This window comes from Euprymna scolopes, chromosome 42, assembly GCF_053919585.1.
Source record: "Euprymna scolopes isolate OS-2025 chromosome 42, ASM5391958v1, whole genome shotgun sequence".
NCBI classification, from domain to species: Eukaryota; Metazoa; Mollusca; class Cephalopoda; order Sepiida; family Sepiolidae; genus Euprymna; species Euprymna scolopes.
Genome location: NC_136523.1, coordinates 12,945,753 through 12,969,945, shown reverse-complemented (window position 1 = coordinate 12,969,945; position 24,193 = coordinate 12,945,753). Strand labels below are relative to the sequence as shown.

Sequence of the window (24,193 nt, the reverse complement as noted above, 5' to 3'; positions counted from 1 at the left end):
TATTTCATTGCAGAGCGTCATGTCAAGTTTAAGCACCCCCAGGAATCTGTAGCCTTCTGCATCAGGATCACCTAATCTTTCACCATTTGGCAGCTTTATTCTCTCGTTAAAGAGAAACTATTGCACATTTGGAAATTCCAAACTCCATATTTATGTCTTCTGCTGTATAGTTGAACCAAAGAGTCAATTTCCTGTTCTATTTTTCCAATCAATTTCAGATCATCCATAAATAACATTTGACAATTCTTCAGTCCGTTCCTCTCCAGTTGGTAACCTATCTTTGTCTCCCTTAGTGCATGTATCAATGACAAAGAATAAATGACAAAAAAAAAGGAAGTAGGTGCAGCGAATAATAAAATAAGACAATGGATAAGAATTTGTTTTTAACGCAGACAAAGAGAAATAAGGGTAGGTTTTAATTCAGGGTGTGACGAGTGACTCGGGGTGACTGAAAAGTGGGGAACAATAGAAACGACACTTGACGATCGGGTGAAGGGATCAGTCATTTGTTTAGTTACTTGAGACCTGAACTCCGAGTTGGACAGCTGGATTTTGAATACAGCCGAGAGCAGTGGGTCGCTTGAAGATTCACGAGAGAGATCAGGGAAATTGAAGTTGAAGCCGAGCGAGGGCAAATCACTGAAGATGGTTACGGCCAGACTAATGAATAGACAACATTGGGGTTGCTACTTTTGGGTGATGAAGCATATCACACACTCAGAGCATAACTGATTGAATTAAGGTACTTGTCTTGCATTATTTATTGTGGCGTGATCACAAGGATGATTGGACTACAAGCGAAGCTTTTTTCAGAGCATTAATTCAGTCAGGATTAGCAGAGCATATTGGTGTTCTTACGTCAAGATGAAAAATTATTACTGAAGAATTGGAAGAAATCCTGTACATTTTAAAAATCAATTCTGACATCTGATTAGTTCGTACTTATCAGCATTTACTAGTATCACCCTGTTCCTTGTTGTCATGTTGTCAAAAATTTTGCAGTTCTCCCTTTTTTGGTAAAATGTAAAAGTCCTTTAGTTTTAACAGTGTTTTGTTTCAGAATAAAATGTGTGTATGTAAACAAATAAGAAAAGAAAAAAAAAAACATTTTAGTTTCAATTTTGTTTTGTTAAAAAGATAATAAAATAATTAAAATTAAAAATGAATATGTATGAATAAAAAAAATAAGAAAATAAAAGAATTTTCTGGAAAAAAAAAAATCTCAAATAAGAAAAAAAAAACATTTTAGTTTCAATTTTGTTTCGTTAATAATAAAATAAGTAAAATAAAAATTAAATGTGTATGAATAAAAAAATAAGAAAATATTTTCTGGAAAAAAAAAATGTCAATTTTTTTTTTTTAATCAATAATTTATCTTGACAAAACATCTAAACTAAACCAGCTCAAATTTTAAACATTTTATAAGACATTTAATTTGTTAAGAAAAAAGAAGATATTTTGTTAATTCTTAAATTTTGTTCTCAATCATTATGGATTCGACTTCTCAATCAGGCTTCTGAAAATAAATTTATTTAAGTTTAGGAATTAGCCCTTTTGAAATTTTCCAGTCAGAGTTTCTTGGGCTGTTAGCAATAAACTAACTTCTTTTTTAAAGAGGGAAGGATGGATTTTACAAGGATGTTCAATGGATAACAGCCACCGAGTTGATCTGGTCTGGGTTAGATGGTTCCTTGACCGGTATATATTGGTCAGCAAGATCCCTGCTAGTCCATTGAAAATTCTGTTTTCTTACTGTCTATCCTTTGATAATTCTGACCCCCCCCCTCTTTTTTTTTTCGTAGACTTTTAGCAATTCTACCGGCTTTTCTTTCTTTGGACGTTTTTTTTTTATTTTTTAATGTTAATTTTATTTTTTTTGCCAGTTAGTAAATATGTTGGTTAAATTTTGTTCTGATTCTATATAATATTCCCTTTTCGACTACATTTCTTAGAAACTGATATTTAATATCAGTTAGTTTTGGATCTTCAGAGAATTTATTGAAATTTGGGTTCATACTATACAAGACTGATTACCACTAATGATTATTATAGAGTCTTTCGTTAATTCCAGTTTTAAAATATTTTTTTAGAACAGCATTTAGGAAAAGCGATGCTTAGAATGAGATCATCCGACAAATTCTGCCTCACTAATGGCTACAAATTGTGTTTTTTAGATTTTCAAAAAACCATTTGTATCCAATTATACTTTTCCAATCTTCGGTTTCACCAATCTAAATCTGAAAATTGTAGGGGCTATGTATCTACGGACAAATTTATCTTTAGTTAACCTTTGACAACTGAATATTTTCGTTTACTAGCCAAATAGAAAATTTACTAGCCAAACTCACATGATTTTTAGAATATTACATTTTCGTTCCATTATAAAGATTTTTCTGTTGTTTTTTTTTAAATAAGTGTAATTTTAAATATGAACTGAATTTTATGTTGAGACTTGAAAGTATAAACATTCAAATTTTTTCAGATGTTTTTAAACAGCTTTCGTTAGGAAAAAAGTATATTTTATGGTTTAAATAATTTGACTTTGTCTGTTTTATATAAAACAAGCACAAAACTATATGGTCCCCGACTGATGCCTTGAATTTTAGGAGAAAAATAAAAAATTAGCCCCAAAAGGTGCGTTTTTCACACCTAAAACACCCTGGGACTCAAGCACCAGAATTTTCTTCAGGTCAAATATTACGTTTTCAGATCTATATCAATGTGGTCTTATTTTGGGGTAATTTTCAGCAAAATCTAATAGTCAGAAAAGACTTTATGTCCCGGAAAGTGCTATTTTTAGCCATTTTGACCCCTTTTGACCCCCTGGAAAAGCAACCAGATTTTTCCCAGGCTTTTTTATTACATTTCTAGATGTATGCATATGTGATCTCGCTTTTGGGTAATTTTCAGCAAAATCTAATGGTCGGAAAAGATTTTATGTCCTTGAAAGTGCTATTTTTGGCAATCTTGACCCCTTTTGACCCCCTGGAAAAGCAACCAGAATTTTCCTAGTCAAATATTATGTTTCGAGATGTATATGTATGTGATCTCGCTTTTGGGTAATTTTCAGCAAAATCTAATGGTCAGAAAAGATTCTATGTCCCGAAAAGTGCTAATTTTGGCCATTTTTAACCACTTTTGACCCCCTTGTGACACAACCAGAAGTTTTATAAAAAGTCCGAGAATGTTACATTTCCTCTCTTGGGTAGTTTTAAGTTCATGCAAGATTTCAGAAAAATGTAACGAGTAGTTATTGAGAATTGTGAAAACGAGCAGATGAACAAACGAGGGTGAATTCTAAAGTCCAAATGCGACTGTTTCACTCGCAACATAAACTCTTGACGCAGATTTCTTAAATGCTAACGATTGTTCCTTGGTTTCTTTTATGACAAAGAAAGACTTGTCTTACCTTGTTTAAATCTTAAATTTCCTTTTTTTCTTTCTCTTCTCGCACAGTCTTCCTAATTTGCATAAGCGGTTTTCGACTTTCTACTACTACTGCTTCTAACCGTAACACTAATCTCTTTGCAAGCCAGCCATCTTTGCTGCTGCTGATATTGTCCCACGCACTCCTATGCACTATGTTATAGTTGTCCCAAGCGAAAAAAAAAAAAAAAAAAAAAAAAAAGCGACAATTAAGTCAAAGAAGCTTTTCCAAGTCAGAGAAACTGTTTTTATTCTAACCCAAAGAAAAAAACAAGTGACACTCCTCCGAAGGTTTAAGGGTCAATCCTCAATGCGTACAATCAAAACAAAGCAATAGTGAATTATTTAAGTCTTCTAATCAGTTATGGCTGACAGAATGAGAACATGATGCGCCCATGGAGTAAATAAAAAGTTTGGTTTGAAATTCTGTACACTTCTACCTGATCATAATTAATGGAACAGGAGCATACTACCCCGTGGATTAAATAAAGCGTACCATTTAAAATTCCATGCAGATTGCCAAGTTCAACAGGATACACCCAGACATCTAGTGAAACCTTGTAAAAACAATACTCAAGATGAGAACAGTAGTTTGAATAATTCAAATAATACCGAAATTAGTGTAAGGAAAAATTCAAGATGGCGCCCGACTCTCTCTTTAACACGGTAAGATATCCTCAACACGGCACAAGAAGCAACAGCCACACGATTCCCCAGCCAACTCAATCGTCACTCCCCCACGTCTTTCCCCTCACCCGCTTTTATCGTCGTTCTAGGCCGACTAAATTTGCATATTCCGAGAATTCGTGTGACTTTGCGAGACATCATACTTTACAAAAGACGACGGTCGCCATCTTGGTCTTTCTTTTCTATTTTTGGTCGGTAACGCTGAGCTGGTCTCGAGGTAAGTCTTTTTCCCCTCATCCGTCTCTCCCACGTACCCACACAACAAGCAAACACGCGGGCGCTTATCTCCTGGATGCACGTTACAATTAGTTAATGCAATGTAATTTAAAAAGAACATACTTTGATCGGAGACCCATCGGACCAACAGGTTGTAATTGGTAAACGTCAACTAAATGTTTGTCGAATTGTGAAAAGGTAAGATTAGCATCTTTGCTGGAGAAGACGTTTAAGGCGTACACCGTCACAGAACCTGGAGGATAATCAGTCCTGCAAAGAAGAAAAACAATCAAATAAATACTTATAAACATACAATTGCTACAATTAAAACCTTTAGACATATTAAACGTAAAATATAAAGGACAAACGTCTGTATGTATGTATGTATATATGTCTGGCTAAAACTTGAAAAATACTCAACAAACCCTTATAAAGTTGGTAGTTTTAAAATCAGTGTAACCCTAGAAAATTCACAACAACAAAAAAAACATTATGGGAGGCATTTATTGGGCATTTATTTCATTTATTGTTATCAAGAAGCAAACATGATTCGTAATGTTATCATGTAATGTTTGTTTTGAAGCCCTTTGAGATGAGGTGTCATGGCATAGTGGATAGAGGTGTTGAGTCTCTATAGTACCAGATAAGCATCGTCTGAAGATAGTGGTTTCAATCTTACTCAAGCATTACTCCTCGACCTAACGTTTACAGGGAATATGATCTGGAATAGATACATTGAGAGCATTGCCAAGGCTGCTGTGAGGAAGGTTGGCTCCCTCTACCATGCTAGAAAACTACTTATGCCTGACAGTATCCTATACCTCTATAAGGCCACTATTCGGCCACGTATGGAGTACTGTTGTCACATCTGGGCTGGTGCATCTGCTGCTTGTCTCCCGCTACTAGACAGGGTTCAAAAGAGAGTCGCCAACCTGATAGGTCCTGAACTGTCATCTAGGCTTCAGCCTCTGTCCCATCGACGAGATGTTGCATCCCTCTGCCTGTTCTACAAATACTTTAATGGTGAATGCTCTGACGAACTGCAAACACTTGTACCTCCCCGACGTAACTACCCCCGACAAATCCGACAAGCTACTAAGTCTCATCCCTTTACAGTAGAGATCCCTAGGTGCAAGACAGCCTTTTACTCCAATAGTTTCTTCCCCAGAACTGCGGGTCTTTGGAACTCCCTTCCGGGATTTTGCTTTCCCAACTGCAATGATATGCAGAAGTTCAAGTGTAATGTTAACAAACATATTTCTACTCATCTCCCTTCATAATGACCCTGCTAATTAAGTCCCTGATAGTAGCCCCCTGCTTCAAAGTGGCACTGTGCCTTGTTTGGGGTGAAAATTGAATTAAAAAAAAAAAAATTTTAAAGCTGGCCAGAGAATTAGTTGGCCAAAACGTGAGACAACAACTATGGAAGGCAGTAACAAAGACTCAGCATTCCTATTCGGTCATGGTTAATCACCTGAAGAAAGTCAGAGGATCAGTTGGCCGAAACGTAATACAACAACAATGATTGATGAAGATCAGTCCGCAAACGATTAAGTAAAGGGAAGTCACTTTGACTTTTCACAGTTTTTTTCCTTATATTGACTAGAGTTGTTTCCCCTTACCTTGCCTAGAGTTGTTTCCCCTTATGTTGACTAGAGTTGTTTCCCCTTATGTTGACTAGAAGACTTAAATAATTCACTATTGCATTGTTTTGATTGCGTGCATTGAGGATTGAACCTTAAACCTTCAGAGGAGTGTCACTTGTTTTTTTTTCTTTAGGTTAGAATAAAAACAGTTTGTTTCGTTGTTTTTAGAGTTAAAGCAGCAAGGGGACACACCTTACTCAACTGATCAGCATGTTAAGAGGGTTGAGAGGGTAGGTATTTATTTGCTTCCCCACATAAGCAAAATATGACACAAGACAAGGTCGCTTTTTATGTGGGGTGAAGAGAAGGGGGGAGGGGAAGGGGAAGGGGGAAGGGATGGTATATATAGGGTTGCCCCTACATGAACCAACAACCAATTGCCATAAGGGGAATGGTCTCAAAGTGCAGAATCTGGGAACAGATGGTATTTATTTGCTCCCCCACCGAGCAAATTAGGCACAAGGCCAATTTTTAATGTGAGGAGTGAAGGGAGGGAGAAGGGAAAAAGGGGACCAGCTCCCGAGAGGTGGGAAATGAGAGCTGGTTAAAGGTCAGGCATGTGGGATTGCCCCCACATCTGGTCTTTGCTAGTCATAGCTAGTCTTAGCTAGTCATAGCCTGCAGCATCTGCCGGAACAGATGGTATTTATTTGCTCCCCCACTGAGCAAATTAGGCACAAGGCCGTTTTTAATGTGAGGTAAAAACCAGCTCCCCTAAAAGTAGGCAAAAAGGGGGCACTCTGGTTACCAAAAATAATAATTGTCCCAGTATAGAGGATTTCCCCTCCATTGACTGGTACAAATTATCTTAAGTGCAGCATCTGCCGGAACAGATGGTATTTATTTGCTCCCCCACCGAGCAAATTAGGCACAAGGCCGATTTTTAATGTGAGGAGTGAAGGGAGGGGGAAGGGGAAAAGGGGACCAGCTCCCGAGAGGTGGGAAATGGGAGCTGGTTAAAGGTCAGACATGTGGGGTTGCCCCCACATCTGGTCTTTGCTAGTCATAGCTTGCAGCATCTGCCGGAACAGATGGTATTTATTTGCTCCCCCACTGAGCAAATTAGGCACAAGGCCGTTTTTAATGTGAGGTAAAAACCAGCTCCCCTAAAAGGGGTCACTCTGGTTACCAAAAATAATAATTGTCCCAGTATAGAGGGTCTCCCCTCCATTGACTGGTACAAATTATCTTAAGTGCAGCATCTGCCGGAACAGATGGTGTTTATTTGCTCCCCCACCGAGCAAATTAGGCACAAGGCCGATTTTTAATGTGAGGAGTGAAGGGAGGGGGAAGGGAAAAAGGGGACCAGCTCCCGAGAGGTGGGAAATGGGAGCTGGTTAATGGTCAGGCATGTGGGGTTGCCCCCACATCTGGTCTTTGCTAGTCATAGCTAGTCATAGCTTGCAGTATCTGCCGGAACAGATGGTATTTATTTGCTCCCCCACTGAGCAAATTAGGCACAAGGCCGTTTTTAATGTGAGGTAAAAACCAGCTCCCCTAAAAGGGGTCACTCTGGTTACCAAAAATAATAATTGTCCCAGTATAGAGGGTCTCCCCTCCATTGACTGGCACAAATCATCTTAAGTGCAGCATCTGCCGGAACAGATACTACACTTTGATCTCTGCCAAAAAGCCTAGCGAGGTTGTAAGAGGGTATATATTTAAATGCTGCCCACATCAGCATTATGTGGCACAAGGCCAGAAAGTGAGAACCCCGCAGGCTCCCCTAAAGAAGGGGCACTCCTGCACTCCTGCAATTTTAAAAATTGCCTGAGTAACCCCGTTGGCATTCCCCGGTCGGGGCGCCTCAGGCAGCAACCAATAAACTTGCCCCACCGGAAAGCCCGGTGGCAAGGCCTATAGAGAGTGGACCTCCTAGGTATTACCCAGGCGGCGTACAGGTACTGTGCCGGTTCCCGGCCCCTCACCTGTTAGGCTGAGTGTCAAGTGACGAATCCTTGACGAGTACTACCCTGTCTCCATGCAACCGAAGCCGCTAGGAGACCTTCCCCATCAGACAAAGTATTTGGGCGATTCTATTTATAACAATGCATGATAAGGACGACCTAATAGGATGTTAGAATCAAGTTATAAAATATACTGACTTTCTTTGAACTCTTCAGTGCAGCTTTCTATCTTAACACAAGAAAACTACTGAGTTCTGCTGACCCTGACTGGATTAATTCTTTACCTGAAAATGCCTATCTGACTTAATTGTCCTCTTTTTTTTTTTTTTTGCTTGGGACAACTATAATAACATAGTGCATAGGAGTGCGTGGGGAAATATCAGAAGCAGCATGATGTCAGATGGAAGGGTTTGTGGAAATTAGTAGTTTATCTGGATTCACCACTCGTGTTCCCACTGGTAACAACAGCTCAATGATATAGCGATGTGGAGCAAAGATATGAAAGCTGCTGAAAAAAGAAAAGACAAATGGTATGAAAATCTGATCGAAAGATGCAAAGAAGAAGATGGATGGGTTATGGAGTTTTACCATACTGGAATGGGTTTGCTTGTTTTTGTTTTACGGCATATCAACCCTTTTCAAGTTATTTAATGCCGGAATCCAAAGATTTTGAAGAAAATATTTTTAATAGAATATATTTGTTGTTTTTAAGTCGATTTCTATTCAACCCATAGTTGGGATCTTAACAGCTCCTACCACTCTGGGTCAGAGTGGACCTGGGAGCCATGCTAATTAAAGGGTGGCTCCACACTCCCCAAAGTCAGCAAGCTGAGGCCTCACCACTGGATATAGTTTAAGGTCATATCCAGAACCTACTGGAGTGGGAGCCCGAGGTTTCATTTAGAAGGTTTTCGTTCATCTACTGAGAAGCTGATTCAGGTTCACGTAGTCTGAAACAAGCAAGCTGCTAACAGAAATCCAAAAAACAGCTTGAGAAAGATTCAATGTGGTTGTGACTTGGGAGAAATGACAAGAACTGGACAGTATCCTGTACCTCTATAAGGCAACCATTCGCCCATGTATGGAGTATTGCTGTCATATTTGGGCTGGTGCATCGGCTACTAGTCTCTCGCTCCTTGACAGGGTTCAAAAGAGAGTCGCAAATCTGATAGGCCCTAAACTGGCATCAAAGCTTCAGCCTCTGTCCCATCGACGAAACGTTGGATCCCTCTGCCTGTTCTACAAGTATTCTAATGGTGAATGCTCTGATGAACTGCAAGCACTTGTGCCCCCACGACGTGAACACCCTCGACAGACCCGACAAGCTGCAAAATCCCACCCCCACACTGTAGAGATCCCTAGATGTAAAAGATCTTTCTACTCCAGTAGTTTCTTCCCCAGAACCGCTAGACTTTGGAATTCCATTCCAGGTCACTGCTTCCCCGCCTGTACTGACATGCAGAAGTTCAAGTGCAACGTGAATCAACATCTTGCTGCCCAAATCCCTACATAGTACCCCAGTAGTTGTTTCCCCTGATAGTAGTCCCCTACACCAAAGTGGCAATGTGCCTTGTTTGGGGTGAAAATGTAAAAAAAAAAAAAAAAAAAAAAAAAAAAAAAAAAGAGCGCCCAACGTCAAATTAAACGGCAATGCCAACTGACGTCAGAGCAATGGAAACATTGTAACATTCATACTGATCTTTTGCAGAGAGCAAGAGCTAACACCAGACCAAGAAAGACTCTTCCGAAAGAGGGGGCAAGGCACGGTATCCTGCTGATAATGTCACTATTCTTGTGGGCCTGGATTTTTTTGTTTTTAATTTTCTTCCTTTGAAAATTGTAACACTGGGTATGGGGCAGCCAAACCAGCTGCCAGCATTGCCCTGCTTTTTATTGAAACCAACTGAGAGCTCTTTTTAGTATCCTCGCTATTGTCTGGATCTTTTTTGTACTTGGTTCACCAAGAATATTAGTTTAATAGGACTTCAGGTTCTTCTTCATAAACCCTGTGGCACCTATAATAACTGGTATGATTGATATCTCTCTAAGATTCCAGTTTCTTTTCGTATCATACATGAGACCTTGATATTTGGTCGGTTTCTCTCTTTCAGCTCTGTTCAGACCGCCATCATTAGGGACACTCACTTCAACGAAGGTTGCAACTCTCTCTGACTTATTCCATATAACTATGTAAGGTTTCACAGCAGCATTTTCAAGGTAGGTGGCTGTAGGGATTACATGGTCGTAATGTATGGTACATAAGTCATTTCGAACTGTTCTTTCAGCTTGATGTTCCCAGGATTTGCTGCTCAGTGGAGCTGCCGGTGACGTAAAAAGTGTTAATCCTGTTATTGTGTAAAGGGAAGTAACTCTGACATTTTTCATAGTTTTTTTTTCCTTTTCTCGACTCACTTTGCGTGTGAGAGAAGGGGATGGGCTGAACAAGGAAGAACGAGGTGTTGTGGAAGAAAAAAAAAAAGCGGGGGAAGGAAAATAAAGGATAAAAGTTGTGTTACACTTTTCCAATGTTGGGAGTCCAAAATAGCTGAATAAAAACAAAAGAATGACTGCTGTTGCTCAAGTGAAGAGCTTTTTTTTTTCACAAAGGAGTCACCACCTATCAAGGCCTGGATGCCACTCAAGGATGATGGTTAATGAGTGTACAGTAGTCAACAGGAACATATAGTAATCATTAGTAGTGGAAATTTGGTAAATTGGATTATTTAAGGGGATGGTTTATCAAGAATTTGTTCATGTTGGACTTGAAGACAACCATATTGTAGTCAGCTGGAAAGCTAACACCTTTATCATCAGTGAAGAGAAGAAAATAAGATATTGTGCAGAATATAAATCGTGCTATTTTTTTAAATAGAATTTTCAAGCTAAATTCAATTTTTACGGTGTCTTTTGTTTATTAAATTACTAGATGAAAATACAGAATAGTTACAAAAGCACCCGTCTTCCCATCCCCACATAAAAATGAGTTTTTAAACAATAATGCGATTGTAGTTTGTGTTATTCCATATTGACACAGCTGAGCTGGAGCTCCACTGCACCCAGGCTGTCCACTTCCTACAGAGGTCCAGTCAACTAGATGATCGAGGTTGGGATCAGGTTGGTTGGTTGGCTGTTTTCGTTTTACGGCATATCAACCTTTTTCAGGTTATTTAATGCCGAATCTAGTTATTTTGAGGAGCGAGTTTTAATGGAGTATATATTTTTTTTTTTTGAAGTCAGATTCTATTTAACCCATAGTTGGGACCCTAACAGGTACTACCACTCCGGGTCAGAGTGGACCTGGGAGCAATGGCAATGAAAGGGTGGCTCCACACTCCCTAAGGCCCGCAAGGTGGGGCCTCACCATCGGATATAGTTTTAGGTTATATCAAGGACCTGGGATTAGGGTAGCCTGGTGTTGGTGACTGGTCAGGTATCTTTTCCAGCCAGATGTCCAGTTGTTTCTTGAAAGTGTTGGGGGCCACTCTCCTCATATTTCTTATTGCAGCTGGAATACAGTTGAATGTTCTTGTACCACTGTAAGTTAAGCTGTGGTGGATGAGGGACTTCATCCTCTGTGTAGCCCAGGTATGGTTTTTATATAGCAGAGTTTTCCTTGCCGCGAGTGGATTCTTTCCACTATTGTTGTGTTTGGGACCCTTCCTTACAAGATTTTCCATATATAGATGATAATATATCGTTCTCTTCGGCGTTGTAGTGAATACAGTTGCAGCTCCTTCAACCTCTCTCAGTAATTCATTTGATTCACTCAACACATTTTGTTAGTGAATGCTCTCTGAGGTGCTTCTTATTTCAGTACGGTCCGTATTCTGCATAAGTATTGAAAATATTCCAGCTCAAATGCGTTTTCTTTCAACTCAAAATAATTTACGCGAGAGAAATCTATATATTAATACGATAGCGTGAGTGTTATTTCCTGTGTCACGCTTACATCTGAGTCATTTAATTGTTACGAACTTCCATCTTTTGTAATAAATAATTTTACTAAGAATTTTCATAAGTTTTGATTTCAGTTTCGATTATAGCTGATGGCCCTCAAATTTTATATATATATATATATATATATATATTTCATAAATTTTTTTTCATTTTCAATTAAAGCTGATGCACTCAAGTCATATGGATATAAGGTAGAAGATGGTCACACACTTTAAATCCCGCTCGAAACTGGAGCACTATACACTTGAAACCACCGGACCAACACGTAAATTCTCGTCTCTTCGCCATACCTCCAAAATGAAGAAAAAGAAAAAGAAATTCACAAACCGGACTTTCGACCCTGATGAGGCTATGTATTAGCGAAATATAGGACTTACAAAAAAAAAAAAAATCAATAAACAAAAATGATTTTATCATTATATTCGACACTTCAAAGTTTTCAAAAATTTCTCATTTAAATATGGATATAAATTTTGGGGGGAGATCGCAACATTATAATACATAAAAATAATCTGCAAGAATTAAAATATCATATTTAAGCGTACTTTACGACAAGGGATTCCTTACTAGCTTAAAAAATACTTTTGCAGTTTTAACAAAAGGGATACAATAATATCAGAACGTCTCCATTTACGGTGAACATCTAAAGAATGCCAACATCAATATATTACATACTAGCGGGGGTACCCGGCATTGCCCGAGTGTTTGTTGACGGGAGGGGGGAGTTTTAAAAAAATGTTATGGTAGGTAAGTAGGAAGGATCAAACCCGGAGTCATGAGTAAAAGTAGGAAAATAAAGTGTGAAAAAAAAACAAAAAAAAACATCTGCAACGTTAACAGTTCGGCCAAAAAAAAAAAAAAAACGACTACGGTAGGTCGGCGCGAACGTGAAAATATAATGTGAATTGTCCAGCACGCTAACCACTATGCCACAGAGCACTGCAGCTTAGTTTAGTGATTTTAAATAACTTCACATGAAAGAACTACGAAGCCAAACCGGTGTTCTCTTCTCAACTGTTCCTTGTGAACGATCCCCAAACGGTGTTAAGTGGTGGCAGGGGGAGGAGGAATTTATTAGAGAGAAAATATTTTACCACTTCCATTGATCTTAACCGATTTTGGCCGTGACTTCTCAGCAGAAAAAGTATAGAAATCTAAGATTATCGAGGAATTTGAGAAATAATAAGCCTATAACACACCTCAGATATTGTTCTGCCGTTTGTGCATATTATATTTGCATGAAATATCTTGATTTTTAATCCTATTAATGTCAAAATCAGACGGGAAAAAATGAGTTCATTTTATTTATATAGAGATGAATGAGTTCACTGTCGAATTTCCATAGATCCCACTAGTAAGAATTAATTATCTAAACGCATCTTCCTGTCATGGGAATTGTAAATATAACTTTCATTTTCAATCAAGATAAAAATTGTAAACATGAACGGTAAATTCTATTTCTATTATTTCGGACTATTAGTCTCATCTTTATTAGTTGTTGTTTTTTTTGTTTTTAATCTTTTTTTTTTTATTGGTTCACAACGTTTCGGCCAACTTCAGACTATTAGTCCCATCTTTATTAGTTGTTGTTTTTTTGTTTTTAATCTTTTTTTTTTTATTGGTTCACAACGTTTCGGCCAACTTCAGACTATTAGTCTCATCTTTATTAGTTGTTGTTTTTTTTGTTTTTAATCTTTTTTTTTTTATTGGTTCACAACGTTTCGGCCAACTTCAGACTATTAGTCCCATCTTTATTAGTTGTTGTTTTTTTGTTTTTAATCTTTTTTTTTTTATTGGTTCACAACGTTTCGGCCAACTTCAGACTATTAGTCCCATCTTTATTAGTTGTTGTTTTTTTTGTTTTTAATCTTTTTTTTTTATTGGTTCACAACGTTTCGGCCAACTTCAGAGGAAGTTGGCCGAAACGTTGTGAACCAATAAAAAAGATTAAAAACAAAAAAACAACAACTAATAAAGATGAGACTAATAGTCCAAAATAATAAAAATAGAATTAACATATAATGCTCATCTCAAAATAAATTCCAATTGAGGAATAATATATATATATACCAATCGGTACGGACGCAACTATGGAAGATCAGATAATAAATAAACGTGGATTTATAAGATCAAAGAATCCAACCTTGATCGCCCTTCGGGGCCCGTGGCGCAGTTGATAGAGACGTTGAATCTCTACGGTTCCAGATGAACATTGTCTGAAGATAGCGGTTTCAATCCCACCCAAAGCGTGCCAGAGGTAATTGGTCAAAAATGTGGTAAGACGACAACAACTACGGATGGCAGTGATGGCTGAGAATGCAGTTAGGAAATTCGAAGTTCCTATCCGTCGCGGTTACCACCTGACGAAGGCCAGAGGAAGTTGGCCGAAACGTTGTGAACCAATAAAAAAGATTAAAAACAAAAAAAACAACAACTAATAAAGATGAGACTAATAGTCCAAAATAATAAAAATAGAATTAACATATAATGCTCATCTCAAAATAAATTCCAATTGAGGAATAATATATATATATATGAACGGGAAAGTATTTTGTACTTGCAGTTCCAAAAAGAGTCTCAAATCTAACAAGTCCCGCACTATTGGCCAAGCTCCAACCTCTGTCTCATCACTGCAATGCTATATTTTTTCGTCTATTTTACAAGTACTAATGAATTCATAGCACTTGTGCCCTCTAAATGTACATAGTCCTGACTAATCCGACAAGCTAAGGTTACTAGATGTTGGGACAGACTTCTACTCTAATAGATTTTTCGCTCAGACTGCTAAAGTTTGGAATTCTCTCCCTGTTTCCTGCTTCTCTTAATATACTGACGTGTAGAAGTTTAAATGTAATGTGAACAAACATCTAGCTGCTCAACTTCCTACACAGTGTCCTTGTTATACAAGGTGCCTAAAAAGTCAATAAAAGGTTGAAAATCATTAATGATTATTTTCTCTATTTCAGATATTTTACAGATAATTTAAAAAATTTTTTTTTTTTATTACATTTTCACCCCAAACAAGGCACATTGCCACTTTGGTGTAGGGGACTACTATCAGGGGCAGCAACTACTGGGGCACTATGTTTGGATTTGGGCAGCAAGATGTCGGTTCACGTTGCACTTGAACTTCTGCATGTCAATACAGTTAGGGAAGCAGGAACCTGGAATGGAATTCCAGAGTCTAGCAGTTCTGGGGAAGAAACTACTGGAGTAGAAAGATCTTTTACATCTAGGGATCTCTACTGTGTGGGGGTGGGATTTAGCTGCCTGTCGGGTCTGTCGAGGGTGTCTACGTCGTGGGGGCACAAGTGTCTGCAGTTCGTCAGAGCATTCACCATTAAAATACTTGTAGAACAGGCAGAGGGATGCAACGTTTCGTCGATGGGACAGAGGCTGAAGCTTAGATGCCAGTTCAGGGCCTATCAGATTGGCGACTCTTTTTTGAACCTTGTCTAGGCGCGAGAGACTAGTAGCAGATGCACCAGCCCAAATGTGACAGCAATACTCCATACATGGGCGAATGGTTGCCTTATAGAGGTACAGGATACTTTCAGGTGTCAGTAGTTTTCTAGCACGGTAGAGAGAGCCTACCTTTTGCACAGCGGCCCTGACAATGTTTTCAATATAATTGTTCCAACTCATGTTTCCTGTGAACGTTAGGCCAAGCAGTTTGAAAGATGTATTCTCAGACAGGGAGTCACTGGCCATTGCTATTGGTGACAGAGAAGGTTTCTTGTAATTATTGAAGGAAACCAGTTTAGTCTTGGCAGCATTGAATGTGACCATATTCAATATTTACCATATTCAATATTTTGCAAATTTATTATGGATAGGTATAGCATTGAATAACGTATGCAAATCGTGAAATTGTTTTACCAAAATCAAGTGTCAATTGTTTTGACTTAATGAGCTTATATATATATTATTCCTTAATTGGAATTCATTTTTGAGATGAGCATTATATATTAATTTTTATTTTTTATCTTTTTTTCAGGCTATTATTCTCATCTTTATTAGTTGTTGCTTTTGATCTTTTATTGGTTTTTGCTTATTCACAACGTTTCGGCCAACTATTCCTCTGGCCTTCGTCAGGTGGTAACCGCGAAGGATAGGAACTTCGAATCACCTAACTGCATTCTTAGCCATCTCAAAAATGAATTCCAATTAAGGAATAATATATATATATACCAATCGGTACGGACCCGACTATGGAAGATCAGATAAATAAACGTGGATTTATAAGATCAAAGAATCCAACCTTGATCGCCCTTCGGGGCCCGTGGCGCAGTTGATAGAGACATTGAATCTCTACAGTTCCAGATGAACATTGTCTGAAGATAGCGGTTTCAATCCCACCCAAAGCATGCCAGAGGTTAATTGGTCAAAATGTGGTGAGACGACAACAACTACGGATGGCAGTGATGGCTGAGAATGCAGTTAGGAGATTCGAAGTTCCTATCCGTCGCGGTTACCACCTGACGAAGGCCAGAGGAATAGCTGGCCGAAACGTTGTGAATAAACAAACCAATAAAAGATGAAAAACAACAACTAATAAAGATGAGAATAATAGTCCGAAATAAAGATAAAAAATAAAAATTAACTCAATGATCTTATCGACAACATTTCCATGTAAGAGATAGCCCAAGTCACAACAATAATGTTAACAAACCCCAAACCCTGCAAGAATTGCAGGAAAACATCAGGAATGAAATAAGGGAGTTAAAAATGGGCAACATTTAAAAGACATTATTTTTTTATAAATAAAGATTGTTTGAATTTTGCAGTTTTCAAAAATTGCCCAATGTCTTAGTTAGACTGTGCTTAAATTACAGAAAGATATCAAAAATAAAGAAACTGTTTGAGTTCCAAACCCTCCAGTGACTTTTTTGGACACCCTGTACATGATCCCTTATGTCCAAATGGCAACATGTTTTGTTAGGGCTGAAATGGAGTAAAAATTTGTAAAAAAATTTGTTAATTTTAAAATGCCGTTAATAATGATGGGATAATTCCAATATTTTTTCCTGATTTCGATAGAATTACCAATTCTGTTCTAAATTCTTGGTTCTGATGCAATTACTGATTCTGATTCTTTTTAAATTTCTAAATATAGAGTTGATTTTGGAGGGGGTGCATTACGGTAAAAACCCATATGATATGTGCATATAATTTTGCACATATAAAATATGCATGTGGGAGCGAGATATAAATTTTAGTTTCACTGATAGTTTAAAATTAATAAATAGTTATCATTTCATCATTAATATGAGGCCTGGAAAATTAATTTCTTAACAAAAACAAATAAAATTAACTAAAGGAATTGTTTTTGGCATCGGAAAATAGGCACAATTTTCTGATTCCAATATTCCAAAAATTGTCAATTTTTTTTGATTCCTGATTCCGCTTTATTGTCCCAACACTAGCTGTTATGCAACATACCTTTTTCGATTAGTGCAGTGTGCATAAACTCGAGTATGTCTTTTTGATCCCATGACGACAACATCCAATACTTTGGTGCCGACCAATATCTTGTAGAGAACACTCAACCAATAATCCTAAAATAAAAAAAATAAAAAAAATGGAGATGAAAAAGTTATTAGATGAAAGAAATATAGTTTTTGGTGATTCTATACAGGTAGGATAAAACCATGTGCCCCCTCCAGAATGACCTCAATACGGGTTCAATGTCTCCTCTTGTATCTGCAAGAATTCGACCGGGCTTTACCGGGCGTCTCTGCTAGCTTAGATAAATACTTTTGCAGTTTTAACAAAAGAGCTACAATAATATCAGAGCGTCTCCATTTATACTGAACATCTATATATTACATATGAACATCTACAGAATGCCGACATCAATATATTACATATGAATGAGTCCCCTGTGGAATTTCCACAGGTCCCGCTGTTTTATATTATTTAAATTACTGCTCTCATCTTGTTGTTGAATGGACACATGTGTTATATATATCCCCCAGTCGTTAGTAAAAGTAGGAATTGAGAACGGAAAAATGAATTGCTTTGAGGAAGAAACGAACAACGCGTTTACTTGAATTAAACGAACTAGAATTTATTTCGTGAAGAAACACATGAAAGAAAAGGGTACAGCACGCGTTTAGTTGGGCGTGCGTCTCTCGCTGTTTACTGGTGAGAAGGAAAGACTATTGTCGTAGAGAGAGAAAGAGAGAAAATGAGAAAGAGTCAATCCAGGCCATGGAAATAGAAAATGTGTAAGGTGTACGTACTGTCTGTTAACTCTTGCCCCTACACATACAGTAGCAGGGGACGTGACGTGCGCGGGCGCGCGAGCCCCGAAAGGGGTGTATGGTTTGTAGACCATTCAGCTTGGAAGGTGAGTTGAAAAGAGGGGGAAGCAACTTATTGCTCTTGCTTTTATAGTTGTTTCCAGTGGTCTTTTGCACATGTGTGGATTTCCTTCAAAGGGGATTGATGTTGCCCATGTGTGCGTACATGTGTGTATGTTAGCGTGTGTGTGTATGCACGTGAATGTGGGTGTATGTACGTGAACGTGAATATATCTACGTGTGTGTATGTGTGTGTACATGTGCGTGTATGTTTGTGTGCGCGTATGTATATGACAAGAAAACTGGCTTGAAATGTGAACGCGTGTTTTTGTGTGAGATTAGGAAAGGCTCCCACACACGATATTAAATCAGTATTGACATGGTTTGTTAGTTTTGTTTACCGGCATATCAACCTTTTCGGTTATTTAATGCCGAATCCTACAAGTTATTTATACTTTGATTTTATGCAGTTCGATTTATTTTCAAACTTTTTAGGTTCTTCTTCTGTTACATAAGGGCTGTCCCCTTCTCATGTAAGCAAGAAGGCAGACTAGAAAAGTGAAAATAATTTTAGAAAAAGGCTAGAATCGAACCCTGTAGGCAAGTGTTAAAAGATAATGGATAATTGAAATTCTAGGAATGCAGTCGATTGTTAATTCTTTTAGAAATAACTGGATATTAAATATGTCAGTTAAAAGAATGGACAATGCGAGTTTATAGATAATGATTAAAAATAGGTTAGATGATGAACAATTAAAATTTGGGAATTCTTTGTTTGTTAAAAGTGTGTTTGGACAGACACATGTAAAATTCATGTGAAATTTAGTCATGTTGGTTAAGATAACACTTCTGACGTCATAAACAAAGTAGATTCTCAATAAATTGAAATAGAGTTCAGAGTTAAGAGATAATCAGAGAAGATCACAACCACAGTCACAGTGATAGTGTCAGTAAAAGACGATAGTCGGGAGTGACTTAGCGGAACTGATACCCTTCATCTTCAGACAACCTGATCTGGTACCAAAAACGAAGGAACAAGAGAGATAGAGTAGCAATAGTTGGAACCTTTAATAAACAGAGAGAGAATAAGAAGTGAGAGTTATACAAGGTGGAATGATAAAATTGTCGCCTTAAAAAAGACATGATTCCATTTCCATTTGACGAAAAGCAGTTTTCTTTTTTTTCTTGCAGACCATCTACTAATTGGATAGTTGTGTACAAATCCCAAGAGTGATAGGAGCCTTCTGCTATGACAACAGGACCATTGCCAGCACCCTCAAAGTGCATCACTTTTTTTTTTTTTTTACATAGGCATCACCACATTATCAAGGCCAAGAGGCCACTCAAGGATAAGGGTCAAAGAGTGTACAGTAGAAATTGGACAATATAGTAATCATTAGTAATGAAAATTTGGTAAATTTGATAACTTATATGGAACGGCTCATCAAGAACTTATTTACATTAGACTTGAACACAACCATATTGTAGTCAGCCGGAAAGCAGGAAAACGGAAGACAATTCCACAGGCGTGCAGTTCTAAGAAAGAAGCTCTGTTCATGGAATCTACGTTTAGGTTTAGGCACAGATAAAGAGTGGGGGGAATTATTGATAGTGTTTACAGCTAGACGAGTGTTTCTTGTAAAAGTTTGGCGAGGGGGGACCATAGATTGAAGCTCAGTCGAACACTTTCCATGAAAATAACGATACATCAGAGACAAACTCGCAACATCTCTTCTGTGAGATAGAGGTTGCAAGGAAGAGAAAAGGACATCTCCTACGAGGATACGAAGTCTATTTTGAACTCTATCAAGGCAAGCACAGTCCTTTCTAGCAGCTCCTGCCCAGATGTGGCAACAGTATTCCATCCTTGGACGTACCTGGCTCTTATATAGATAGAGAATAGCATCAGCAGTGAGATATCTACCAGATCGATAGAAAGATCCCACCATTTTTCCACAAATAACATAGACGTGCCCAAAGTGAGGAAAACAAAGTTTCTGGCCACGGTTATGATCTTTAGGTGTAGTTTCAAGTGCGGGCCACATTATGCCACCTCACATCTTCAAAGTTGGCTTGAAAGTCACATCTGGATGTGCTGAAGAGTTTGGAAATCCCTTAGTGCAATCAGTCCAAAGAGACCAAGCCTTGGCTTCAGAAAGAGTGCTATGACTTACTGGGCCAACTTGAACTCACTGTACTACTATGAGAGGGTGAAGATGATAGACAAATTTAGTAAGAGATAGGTGTGATGGTAAGTTAATTTCAAATTACCACGAATCCGAATGAAATCTTGCATTCAAACACTAGTGCTTAAATATGATATTTTAATTTGTTCAGATTTCGTATATTATAAAACGATGAATGAAATGGACAACACTTGCTTATTGAAGAGACACATGTTCTTTAGAGATTATTTATTTTCTCTGCCAGATTTTATAGCATTTTCATAAAAGAGTATTTTGAATCAGTTTCTTCTTTGGATTTTATATTCTCTCACTTTTTTGCATAATTTGTCACTTCACCAATCTACTTCTGCCTATCTTAATAGATACATTATCTAATAAGATTATTTTCATCATTACAATTTTTTCCATGGTGTAAGCTAGAGTATACTAACAGGAAGACCTGAATTGCTCGGGATTGAGTGATATGGTTTGAAACAGTGTGACTTCAATCAGTCCAAAGAGACCAAGCCTTGGCTTCAGAAAGAGTGCTACGACTTACTGGGCCAACTTGAACTCACTGTACTATTATGAGAGGGTGAAGATGATAGACAAATTTAGAAAGAGATAGGTGTGATGGTAAGTTAATTTCAAATTACCACGAATCCGAATGAAATCTTGCATTCAAACACTAGTGCTTAAATATGATATTTTAATTTGTTCAGATTTCGTATATATTATCATAGAGTTGTGACTTCAAAAGGGAAAAAAAATATTTGGTTGGCATCAGTTAGAATCAAAGGTAAAACTGTAGCATATGAACCAATTAAATATGAACCAATTAAATATGAACCAATTAAATATGAACCAATTAAAAATTAAAAATTAATTAAGATTAACGTACAAAATGTATAAGGATTTCTTTAATTTTCACCGATTTTTGACCTCTTAAAAACAATTTTAACCGGCTAAAGATCCATAAAAGAACGGTCCATAAAAAGTCCAATCATTTGCGGCCCCTAGTGTTGCTCTGTGACTTTTAGTTGAATTCAAATACAATATCTTACTTTTATCAATTCGTCAAGTCGGCTTAATTTGGAATTAATTTACATTTTAGTTTAGATAATAGTTCGAGGTTTTTAGTTCGGGAGGTTCCTTTTCGCGGGTGGCTTATTTTTTTTTTCTCGTTTTACATGTAACAGAGCAATATTCGTTTGTAGCATACATGAAAATAAAAAGATTTCAGAACAAAAAGAGCAAGTCGATAGGTAATGTGAGTTGCCGGATTTTAAGTCAAGGCTGCAATAAGAAAAGAGTTACCGTTAATTAGCACAAAATAGATTTCAGAAAATTAGAGAGACAAACATTTTTTAAACTTAGCTTTAAGAGTGGAAGAAAAATGCGATATTCACACCTCGAGGTCATTTCGGAAAAGGAAGCAGGCATGTTTAGCCGACTAATTCTAGGTACATATATTATATAGGGGTGGTGTGCATATGTCGGGGGGGAGGTATTGCTTTTATTTTTATTTTATTTAAAGATAGAGTTTGAAAATATGGAGACAGACAGACAGACAGACTTTTATATATTAAATTACTCATCTCAAAACTAAGTTATACAGCCATTAATGAGTTTTAAAAAGGTTAAAAAAACAAAAAAAAACTTACAGGGTTAGGGTCGAGTGTATTGTAGTCAATAAGTCCATAACTTCCACCATAAAAATCCTGCCTTAACACAACCTGAACATTGTAGCGTGCCGCCAACCCAAGTTTGTCCAACCACCTGGCAATTTTCATGGCAAGAAAAGAAAACGATATGATGCATTAATATAGGGGTCCATAATAAAAAAGGGGCTGACAAATTAGAATGTTTGATGTTCTTTTTACGTTTTTAATTTAGCAACATGAATTCTTGATATAAATGGCAGCAGTGTTTAACAGTGGCAATAAAAGTCATGCCAAACAAGGTTTGCTTAAATGTAAATACGTATATATCTATATCTGATATATATATATAAATATATTTCTTGAGAAATATATTTTCTCATAATATATACCAATCCTTATTTAAGAAGCTCAATGTAATTACAGAGCAAGATAGTGAATAAATGACAAGAAACTTTATTTCAAAATTCATGATGTTGACCATCTTATAATTTATTCCTTTAATTCAGTTGACATTTACAATTCTTGACAGTATCTGTTTTGTAGCGCAAAATCAATCACTTAATTATTATATCAATCAGTGAATCTATTATGCCTTTAACTCATCAGAAGAAATAGCAACAATCAATCAAAAGGAAGTAAAGTGTGATTTGACATGATTAAAATCTGCAAATTGGAAGAGAAGCTGCAAATACCTTTAATATGTTTATTTCCTTTTGAGGGATTGATTGTTGCTATTTCTTTATTCTCTTCTATGTGTCTATGTCTACTAACGTTAGTAACATGACATTTTCTATAATATAAATCTCACCTGTCTGTTTAAATGTATGTATGTATGTATGAATGTATGTGTGCCTGCCTAAAACTTTCGACAGAGGCGGCGGATTTTCACGAGATTGGTATCGTTTTGAAGCGCGACCCTTCGGATGGCAAATATCAGAAAATTGCCAAGACATTAATTCTTTCACCCTCAACTGGGCAATTTTCTACAGATAGAGGTCGCTTTTTTCGCTGATATTTACGAAAGTCATCCCCCCTTTTCGATTGTTTAGCCTTTATTCAAACGGTTTGGCAATGTGCGCAACAGCAAAGACATCACTTTTTTTTTTTCACTTTCTTTTCCTCCTTCGCACGTGTTGTTATTACTGAGACCACACATTTTTTTAAAAGCATTTATCAAGCCTTCATCTTGCGCAACCTTTCTTATTAAAGTTCTGAATTTTTTTAGATGATGGTTGATTGTTTATATGACTTGAATTGATCAGACTATTGTTCTCATTTTGAGTGTCATTTGTGCAACGTTTTGATCGGATTGTCCTCCAACCGTCTCTGGTTGTTGTTTGGAAAAGAAAAAAGTTACGGACTTAATTGACGGGGATGCAAAGCGACTCAAAAAGGCAGCACGTATGCTAAAAAAAAAAATTACTAAGCAGACAAAGTCTAGATTTTTGTAGCTTTTGGGAGCTTCTAATTGTAAAAAAAAAAAGCAAATCTTGTACACTCTTAAAATTTTGGCGCTGAAAGGGAGATAATCCATTGTCGATCTTTATTAGAGTTGCCTCCCCTTTGTCAACCAATTTTTTTCACAAATCCGAAACTATAACCATAAAATAGAGACTTACTCACAGAATACAAAAATATCTACGAAGCCAGTAACTTTTCTCCTTTCTTTTCCAAACAACAAGCACGATGGACAATCCGACCAAATTGTTTCACAAATAACACTAGGATGGGAACAATAGTCCAATCAATCCAAGTAATATAAACAATCAGCCCTCATCTAAAAAAATCAGAACTTTAAGATATGTTTGTTAGCGCTTAGAGGGTAGTTTCCCACGATAGTGTCACACACACTCAGAGTGCAACAAATTTTTGCAGAAAGTATCGGAGTCTTTGTTTTTTCTTTAGAGTTGTGGTTTGCATATATATATATATATATATATATATATATATATATATATATATATATATATATATATTTATATACCATGTGAACCATCTCTAAAAAATTCAGAACTTTAATAGAAACAAAATGTTTAGCAAATAATATTTTGAAATTTTTGGAAGTAAATAATTGTCTTTTTTCGTAAAAAAAAGTAAACGTGGAAAAAGGGGAAAGATGCTATATAGTTGACTATTTTTTTAAATTCCTTTGTGTTTAATAACAATTTATTAAACCATTTGAGTAATTAATTAATTTGCCCGGATTATTATTAATTAAAT

The 24,193-nt window shown here is 37.0% G+C and overlaps 1 protein-coding gene across 2 annotated transcripts in view; it reads right to left on the bottom strand.

Moving 5' to 3' along the window:
* Window positions 1-24,193, bottom strand: part of LOC145266926 (heparanase-like) — a 118,277-nt gene that overhangs the window by 31,468 nt on the left and 62,616 nt on the right. For both annotated transcript variants that reach the window (XM_080122719.1, XM_080122718.1), the window contains exons 7-9: window positions 21,974-22,088; window positions 17,282-17,397; window positions 4,453-4,599 (exon numbers count right to left, since the gene is read on the bottom strand). In XM_080122719.1, the coding sequence (XP_079978845.1) occupies window positions 4,453-4,599; window positions 17,282-17,397; window positions 21,974-22,088 (378 nt within the window). The remainder of the gene's footprint in view (window positions 1-4,452; window positions 4,600-17,281; window positions 17,398-21,973; window positions 22,089-24,193) is intronic.